This window comes from Homarus americanus, unplaced genomic scaffold (assembly GCF_018991925.1).
Source record: "Homarus americanus isolate GMGI-L3 unplaced genomic scaffold, GMGI_Hamer_2.0 scaffold11150, whole genome shotgun sequence".
Lineage (NCBI taxonomy): Eukaryota > Metazoa > Arthropoda > Malacostraca > Decapoda > Nephropidae > Homarus > Homarus americanus.
This window is the reverse complement of record NW_024720555.1, coordinates 2,770,665-2,780,250: the sequence shown is the minus strand read 5'-3', so window position 1 is coordinate 2,780,250 and position 9,586 is coordinate 2,770,665. Positions and strand designations below refer to the sequence as shown.

General features: G+C 50.7%; 1 protein-coding gene across 1 annotated transcript; it reads left to right on the top strand.

Moving 5' to 3' along the window:
* Positions 1-1,745: 1,745 nt before the first annotated feature.
* LOC121860642 (nucleolar protein 58-like) lies at positions 1,746-6,003 on the top strand (the record flags this gene model as incomplete). Its single annotated transcript, XM_042357910.1, has 2 exons — positions 1,746-1,820; positions 5,791-6,003. Coding segments are annotated over 2 exons (288 nt in total), but the record flags the coding sequence as incomplete, so codon positions are not given.
* Between the last annotated feature and the right edge of the window lie 3,583 nt (positions 6,004-9,586).

Here is a 9,586-nt window from a genome sequence, read left to right as displayed (position 1 = left end):
TTTTAATACTACACAAAATGACTTAATCCATAGCAAAAAATTTTAATATTTAAACAAGGTGTTTTTTCGATCACTAAAATTTGGACCAAGTTTTATTTTACTCGGTGTGATGTCCAAAACAGCGGAGACTAAGAGGGAAGAAAGAAAAGGACAAGGGGGAGGAAGAGGACAAGAGGGAAGAGGACAAGGGGGAGGAAGAGGACAAGGAGAGGAAAGAGGACAAGGAGGAGGAAGAGACAAGAGGGAGGAAAGAGAAGGAGAGGAAGAGGACAAGGAGGAGGAAGGACAAGGAGGAGGAAGGACAAAGGGGGAGGAAGAGGACAAGGGGGGAGGGAAGAGGACAAGGGGAGAAGAGGACAAGGGGGGAGGAAGAGGACAAGGGGAAGAGGACAAGGAAGAGACAAGGAGGAGGAAGAGGACAAGGAGGAGGAAGAGGACAAGGAGGAGGAAGGAGACGGAGGAAGAGGACAAGGGGGAGGAAGAGGACAAGGAGGAAGAGGACAAGGGGGAGGAAGAGGCACAAGGGGAGGAAGAGACAGGGGAGGAAGAGGACAAGGAGGAGGAAGAGGACAAGGAGGAGGAAGAGGACAAGGGGAGGAAGAGGACAAGGGGGGAGGAAGAGGACAAGGGGGAGGAAGAGGAAAGGAGGGAGGAAGAGACAAGGAGGAGGAAGAGGACAAGAGAGAAGAGGACAAGGGGAGAAGAGGACAAGGAGGAAGAGGACAAGGGGGAGGAAGAGGACAAGGGGGAGGAAGAGGACAAGGGGGAGGAAGAGGACAAGGAGGAGGAAGAGGACAAGGAGGAGGAAGAGGACAAGAGGAGGAAGAGGACAAGGGGGAGGAAGAGGACAAGGAGGAGGAAGAGGACAAGGAGGAAGAGGACAAGGGGAGGAAGAGGACAAGAGGAGGAAGAGGACAAGAGGAGGAAGAGGACAAGGAGAGGAGGAAGAGGACAAGGAGGAAGAGGACAAGGAGGAGGAAGAGGACAAGGGGGAGGAAGAGGACAAGGGGGGAGGAAGAGGACAAGGAGGAAGAGGACAAGGGGAGGAAGAGGACAAGAGGAGGAAGAGGACAAGGAGGAGGAAGAGGACAAGGGGGAGGAAGAGGACAAGGAGGAGGGAAGAAGAGACAAGGAGGAAGAGGACAAGGGGGAGGAAGAGGACAAGGGGAGGAAGAGGACAAGGGGAGGAAGAGACAAGGAGGAGGGAAAGAGAGGACAAGGAGGAAGAGGACAAGAGGAGGAAGAGGACAAGAGGAGGAAGAGGACAGGGAGGAAGAGGACAAGAGGAGGAAGAGGACAAGGGGGAGGAAGAGGACAAAGGGGGAAGAGACAAGGAGGAGGAAGAGACAAGGAGGAGGAAGAGGACAAGGGAGAAGAGGACAAGGGGAGGAAGAGGACAGGAGGAGGAAGAGGACAAGGAGGAGGAAGAGGACAAGAGGAGGAAGAGGACAAGAGGAGGGAAGAGACAAGGAGGAGGAAGAGGACAAGGAGGAGGAAGAGGACAAGGGGAGGAAGAGGACAAGGGGAGGAAGGACAAGGAGGAGGAAGAGGACAAGGGGAGGAAGAGGACAAGGAGGAGGAAGAGGACAAGGAGGAGGAAAAACAAGGAGGAAAACAGGAGGAGGAAGAGGACAAGGAGGAGGAAGAGACAAGGGGAGGAAGAGGACAAGGGGAGGGAAGAGGACAAGGGGGAGGAAGAGACAAGGAGGAGAGGAGGACAAGGAGGAGAAAGAGACAAGGAGGAAGAAGGACAAGGAGGAGGGAAGAGGGACAAGGGGGAGGAAGAGGACAGAGGAGGAAGACAAGGAGGGAGGAAGAGGACAAGGAGGAGGAAGACAAGGGGAGGAAGAGGACAAGGAGGAGGAAGAGGGACAAAGAGGACAAGGGGGGGAGGAAGGGACAAGGGGGAGGAAGAGGACAAGGGGAGGAAGAGGACAAGGGGAGGAAGAGGACAAGGAGGAGGAAGAGGACAAGGGAGGGAAGAGGACAAGGAGGAAGAGGACAAGGAGGAGGAAGAGGACAAGGAGGAGGAAGAGGACAAGGAGGAGGAAGAGGACAAGGGGAGGAAGAGGACAAGGGGAGGAAGAGGACAAGGAGGACAAGGGAGGAAGAGACAAGGAGGAAGAGGACAAGGAGGAAGAGGACAAGGAGGAAGAGGACAAGGGGAGGAAGAGGACAAGGAGGAAGAGGACAAGGAGGAAGAGGACAAGGAGGAAAGAAAAGAGGAAAAGGAGGAAGAGGAGGGAAGAGGAAGAGACAGGGAGGAAGAGGACAAGGAGGAAGAGAACAAGGGAGGAAGAGGACAAGGAGGAAGAGGACAAGGAGGAAGAGGACAAGGAAAAAGAGGGAGGAAGAGGACAAGGAGGAAGACAAGGAGGAAGAGGACAAGGAGGAGGAAGAGGACAGGAGGAGGAAGAGGACAAGAGGAGGAAGAGGACAAGGAGGAAGAGGACAGAGGAGGAAGAGGACAAGAGGAGGAAGAGGACAAGGAGGAGGAAGAGGACAGAGGAGGAAGAGGACAAGGGGAGGAAGAGGACAAGGAGGAGGAAGAGGACAAGGAGGAGGAAGAGGACAAGGAGGAGGAAGAGGACAAGGAGGAAGAGGACAAGGAGGAAGAGACAAGGGGAGGAAGAGGACAAGGGGAGGAAGAGGACGGGGAGGAAGATGACAAGGAGGAGGAAGAGGACAACGCAAGAGGAAGAGGACAAGGATGGAAGAGACAGATGAAGAGACAAAGGAAGAGAAAAGACAGGAGAGAAGAGAAACAGAGAAGAGACAGAAAAGAGGAAGATGACAAGGGAGGAAGAGGACCAAGGAGGAAGAGGACACGAGGAGAAAGAGACAAGGAGGAAGATGAACAAGGAGGAAGAGGACAAGGAGGAAGATGACAAGGGGAGGAAGAGGACAAGAAGGAAGAGGACAAGGATGAAGAGGACAAGATGAAGAGACAAGGAGGAAAAACAGAGAAACAGACATGGAAGAGAGGAAAGAACAAGAGGAACATATCATGAGAAGAGACAAGGATGAAGAAAAAAAGGAGAGAAGAGACAAGAGGAAGACACAAGGAAGGAAAAGACGGAGAAAAAAAAGAGAGAAGAGACAAACACAAGGAGGAAGAGAAAGAGGAGAAAAGACAAGAGAAGAGAAAGGAGAAACAGACAGAGAAAGGACAAGGAGAGAAACAGGACAAGAAAGAGGACAAGAGAGAAGATACAGAAGGAAGAGGACAAGAGAGGAAGAGGACACGAGGAGGAAGAACAAGAGAGGAAGATGGACATGAAGAGGACAAGGGATGAAACAGGACAAGATGAAAGAGGACCGATGAGGAAGATGACGGAGGGAGGAAGAGGACGATGATGAAAGATGACAAGGATGATGAAGACACATGATAAATGACAAAGAAAAAAGGCAAAAAAAGAAAAAACAAGGAGGAAACATGACAGGATGAGGAAGATACAAGGAAGAGGACAAGGAGAGAAGAGAGAGAGAAGATGAGGAGAAGAGGACAGGAGGAAGATGACAAGGAGGAGGAAGATGACATGAGGAGGAAGAGGACAAGATGAAGAAGATGACAGAGGAGAAGATGACAGAGGATGAAGAACATGATGAGGAAGAGGACAAGGAGGAAGAGGACAGGAGGAAGAGGACAAGGGGAGGAAGAGGACAGAGGAGGAAGAGGACAAGGAGAGGAAGAGGACAAGGAGGAAGAGGACAAGGAGGAGAAGAGGACAAGGAGGAGGAAGAGGACAAGGAGGAGGAAGAGACAAGGAGGAAGAGGACGAGGAGGAAGAGGACAAGAGGAGGAAGAGGAAGGAGGAGGAAGAGGACAGGAGAGGAAGAGGACAAGGAGGAAGAGGACAGGGAGGAAGAGACAGAGGAGGAAGAAAGAGAAGAGGACAAGGAGGAAGAGCAAGAGGAGGAAGAGGACAGAGGAAGCACGAGGAGGAAGAGACGGCGAGGAGGAAGAGGACAAGGAGGAAGAGGAAAAGGAGGAGGAAGAGGACAAGGAGGAAGAGGACAGAGGAGGAAGAGACAGGAGGAGGAAGAGGAAGAGGAGGAAGAGGACAAGGAGGAGGAAAGGACAAGAGGGAGGAAGAGGACAAGAGGAGGAAGAGGACAGGAGGAGGAAGAGACAGGAGGAAGAGGACAAGGAGGAAGAGGACAAGGAGGAGGAAGGACAAGGAGGAGGAAGAGGACAAGGAGGAGAAAAGAGGACAAAAAGAGGAAGAAAGAACAGAGGAGGAAGGACAGAGGAGGAAGAGGACAGGAGGAAAGAGACAAGGAGGAAGACAGAGGAAGAGGACAGAGGAAAAGGACAAGGAGGAGAAGAGACAGGAGGAGGAAGAGGACAAGAGGAGGAAGAGAACAAGGAGAGAAAAAGGAGAGGAAGAGGACAAGGAGGAAGAGGACAAGGAGGGAAGAGGACAAGGAGGAAGAGGACAGGAGGAAGAGGACAGGAGGAGGAAGAGGACAGGAGGAAGAGGACAAGGAGGAAGAGGACAGGAGGAGGAAGAGGACAGGAGGAAGAGACAAGGAGGAGGAAGAGGACAAGGAGGAGGAAGGACAAGGAGGAGGAAGAGGACAAGGAGGAAGAGACAAGGAGGAGGAAGAGGACAAGGAGGAAGAGGACAAGGAGAGAAAGAGGCAAGGAGGAGGAAGAGGACGAGGAGGAAGGAGGAGAAAGAGAACAAGAGGAGAAGAGGACCAGGAGGAGGAAGGACAAGAGGAGGAAGAGGACAGGAAAAGAGGACAGGAGGAGGAAGAGGACAAGGAGGAAGAGGACAAGAGGAGGAAGAGGACAAGAGGGAGAAGAGGACAAGGAGGAGGAAGAGGACAAGGAGGAGGAAGAGGACACAAGGAGGAGGAAGAGGACAGGAGGAGGAAGAGGACAGGAGGAGAAGAGGACAAGAAGGAGAGAGGAAGGAGGACAAGGAGGAGGAAGAGGACAAGGAGGAGGAAGAGGACAAGGAGGAGGAAGAGGACAAGGAGGAGGAAGAGGACAAGAGGAGGAAGAGGACAGGAGGAGAAGAGGACAAGGAGGAGAAAGAGGACAAGGAGGAGGAAGAGGACAAGGAGGAGAAAGAGGACAGGAGGAGGAAGAGGACAAGGAGGAAGAGGACAAGAGGAGGAAGAGACAAGGAGGAGGAAGAGGAAGGAGGAGGAAGAGGACAGAGGAGGAAGAGGAAAGGAGGAGGAAGAGGACAGGAGGAGGAAGGACAAGGAGGAGGAAGAGACAAGAGACAAGGAGGAAGAGGAGGAAGAGGACAAGGAGGAAGAGGACAAGGAGGAAGAGGACAAGGAGGAGGAAGAGGACAAGGAGGACAAGGAGGAGGAAGGAGGACAAGGAGGAGAAGAGGACAGAGGAGGAAGAGGACAAGGAGGAAGAGGACAAGGAGGAGGAAGAGACAGGAGGAGAAAGAGGACAAGGAGGAGGAAGAGGACAAGGAGGAAGGAGGAGGAAGGAGGGGAGGAAGAGGACAAGGGGAGGAAGGAGGACAAGGAGGAGGAAGAGACAAGGAGAAGAAGAGGACAAAGAGGAGGAAGAGGACAAGGAGGAGGAAGAGGACAAGGAGGAGGAAGAGGACAAGGAGGAGGAAGAGGACAAGGAGGAGGAAGAGGACAAGGGGAGGAAGAGGACAAGGAGGAGGAAGAGGACAAGGAGGAAGAGGGACAAGGAGGGGAAGAGACAAGGAGGAGGAAGAGGAACAAGGAGGAGGAAGAGGACAAGAGGGAGAAGGGAGAAGGGGCAGGAGGAAGAGGACAAGGAGGAAGAGGACAAGGAGGAGGGAAGAGACAAGGAGGAGGAAGAGGACAAGGAGAAGGGAGGACAAGGAGGAGAAAGAGGACAAGGAGGAGGAAGAGGACAAGGAGGAAGAGGACAAGGAGAAGAGGGACAAGGAGGAGAAGGAGGACAAGGAGGAGAAAGAGGACAAGGAGAAAGAGGACAAGGAGGAGGAAGAGGACAAGGAGGAGAAAGAGGACAAGGAGGAGAAAGAGGACAAGGAGGAGGAAGAGGAAGGGGAAGGAGGAAGAGGACAAGGAGGAGGAAGAGGACAAGGAGGAGAAGGAGACAAGGAGGAGGAAGAGACAAGGAGAAGGAGGACAAGGAGGAAAAGAGGACAAGGAGAAAGAGGACAAGGAGGAGAAAGAGGACAAAGAGGAGAAAGAGGACAAGGAGGGGAGGGGAAGAGGACAAGGAGGAGGAAGAGGACAAAGAGGAGGAAGAGGACAAGGAGAGGAAGGAGACAAGAGGGAGAAGGAGGACAAGGAGGAGGAAGAGGACAAGGAGGAGAAGGAGGACAAGGAGGAGAAAAGAGGAGACAAGGAGGAGAAAGAGGACAAGGAGGGGAGAAAAGACAAGGAGGGAGGAAGGGACAAGGAGGAGAAAGAGGACAAGGAGGAGGAAGAGGACAAGGAGGAGAAGAGGGAGGACAAGGACAAGGAGGAAGAGAACAGAAGAAGAGAGAGAACAAGGAAGAAGAGAAGAAGGAGGAGGAGGAGGAGAACAAGGAAGAAGAGAAGTACTAATGGTGGTACAAACTGGGTAAATCTGGTATGGGCAGGCAAGCGTCCGTATTCTGCCAACAACTGCCACCATCACCACCACTGCTTCTACCACTAACCTCAAGTCTAGTGGCGTGCGCCTATACCCCAGGTGAGGCGGGCAGTAGTCGCTATAATTAGTGGGCTGGGGAGGCATCTCTCTCTCTCTCTCTCTCTGCTAGTGCTTACACGCATCTTACTATCTCATCCCCTCACTCCCCCCTCCGGCCTTCCATCACCCCCTCACTCTTCAAGTTAGGTTAGGTTATATTATTAAGGTTAGGTTAGGTTAGAGAACATAAAAAAAAGGAAATCCTGACGCAACACTACAACACAAGAAAAACACATGATGCAACATAAACATCCTGACGCAACACTACAACACAAGACAACATAAACCGGACGCATCTCTTTTGTCCAGGAAAAAATACACATAGAATTTAAAGGTGTGTGTGTGTCAGTGCCAAGGACAGTACCTCTCCTGGCCTTACCTGTATACATACACCCATTCGTCCCAAGTGTCTGGGATAACATGACAAGTGACAACATTGGTAACATATGAGGAGGCGCTCGTGACTGCCGTGACCTCTAACTGTAAACGGTATCGCCAGCACCAGCTACTACCTTTACACAGGTGGTGACCAATCTGGCCCAACCTGGCTATCAGCCTGACTCCTCATCATCAACTTGTATTTATAGTGAGTGCGGGACCTACCCGGCCGCCCTAGTGTGAATCATCGCCTTGTGGGAGAGTTTACCAGGCTGGTGAAGTATTGTAAACGTAAAGTAATCTTAAGGGATAAACTGCTTGGTCTTGTTTATCCTGAGGAGTGATGTTTGGTAGTGGTGCAAACAAGGCAGCCGAGGAATGTCTCATCTTATATGCCACACACACACACACACACACCACAAATTATGCTAAATTTAACTTAATTACCTGAGGATGACCCCACGAGTCCCGTGGTTATTAAGATGATCACTCAATAACCTTCACAATTACCAGGTCAAAATCCTTCCGTGACCAGATATATAACTTACTTAAGACACGAATATAAGTACACATTCTACTGTATAATTGTTTCAGTCACCCACATCGTCACCCTTCACCACAACCTCCTCAGCACAATGATGGCCGTTCACCACCGCCGCCTCTGTCACACCGCCTGGCTACCGTCACTGGGTCACGAGTCATCACTACATGACCTAGCTGGCTTAGCATCCACCCCGAGGCTAAGAGGATTAAGTGTTTCCCAAGGTTAATTAAATGTAACCTACCCCTCCCACCTGCATGATACCTCTTCCATCCTGCCACCCACCTGCATGATACCTCTTCATCCTGCCACCCACCCCACGATACTCCATCCTGCCACCACACCTGCATGATACCCCTTCCATCCTGCCACCCACCTGCATGATACCTCTTCATCCTGCCACCCACCTGCATGATACCCCTTCATCCTGCCACCACCTGCATGATATTCTTTCCATCCTGCCAACCACCTGCATGATACCCCCTTCATCCTGCCACCCACCTGCATGATACCTCTTCCATCCTGCCACCCACCTGCATGATACCCTTCTATCCTGCCACCCACCTGCATGATACCTTCCATCCTGCCACCACTGCATGATCACCCCTTCCATCCTGCCACCCACCTGCATGATACCCCCATCTGCCACCACCTGCATGATACACCTCCCATCCTGCCACCCACCAGCATGATACCCCTCCCATCCTGCCACCCACCTGCATCCCCATCCTGCCACCCACCAGCATGATACCTCCCACCTATCTGCATGCTTTTCAAAATCTATTCACTAATAACTAACACATCACTATCACCCAAACACCTTAATGACCTGACTGATAGAAATGACAAACTTGGGTTATGTTAAATCAGCGTAAAGATGGTTTTTGTGAGTCGCTTTTCTGATAATGTTTGGTGAGCTGTAAGATAGTGGTGACGTCACGAGTTATACCAGATGCCTTCAAGAGACCTCAGTATCTCAACTGGCTCAGCCATGTTAATATTGTTATTATCGTCTCTGTATCTGTTTTTCTGACTGAATAAAGTTTCAATATCAATATACGCTTCAGGCTTCCGCTTTTGGGCGCTGCGGTCCTAACCTAACTTACAATATAACAAAGCCACACAACATGCCTTATAATATAACACGGTAAGATACAATACAAAATAAAAATATAAATTGAGTTTAAACATGTGACGGGTGAACGCTTACAGGAAGGAAAATATCCGCCACGTCACGTCGACCAAAACACTCCCCGATTTTTGTTCTTATTTTTCTTTTTTTTTTCATTTCAGCGAGGAGATAAAAATACCGCCTGAATCATTACAAAGCCAGCAACAATATTCTACATTATTATTCCGACAAAATATTCCAGTTATTATTTTTTTAAATATTCCCAAGACGGCTAACATTTCCCCTTCCCTCTTCCTTCCTTCCTGTGGGGTATCAAGTGTTATAAAAAAGTGGTGTGTGTGTGGTATGTGTGTGGGTGTGTGTGTGTATATTATTAACACTACTTCAACCTTTACACTAACCACTATTCACTTGTAACCACCACAATTGCCTTTCTAACACCACATCACACCAATCATCATTCCCATTTTGTAACCACCACAATCTGTTTTCTACTACCACTCTTACCACCACTTATCTGTAACCACTACTACACTCATCACATGCTATAAAAATAACCCAATATCTCTAATAACTGGGAAGACAAACGGCCCATAAGACTGTTTAGGTAAATTCCTGATGACAAACAGATCCAGACAGTCTAGTGCTATGGGGGGTTAAGTGGGCACTGTTATCACGGTGATATAACAGCGGTTAACGGTTAACAACTTTAGTGTAACGATTCTGGGTGGAGCAGGTGGGTGGTGGTGGTGGGAGGTGGTGTGGTGTGGTGGTGGCAGGTGGTGGTGGTGGTGGTGGTGGTAGGTGGTGGTGGTAGGTGGTAGGTGTGGTGGTGGTGGTAGGTGTGGTGGTGGTGGAGGTGGTGTGGTGGTGGTGGTGG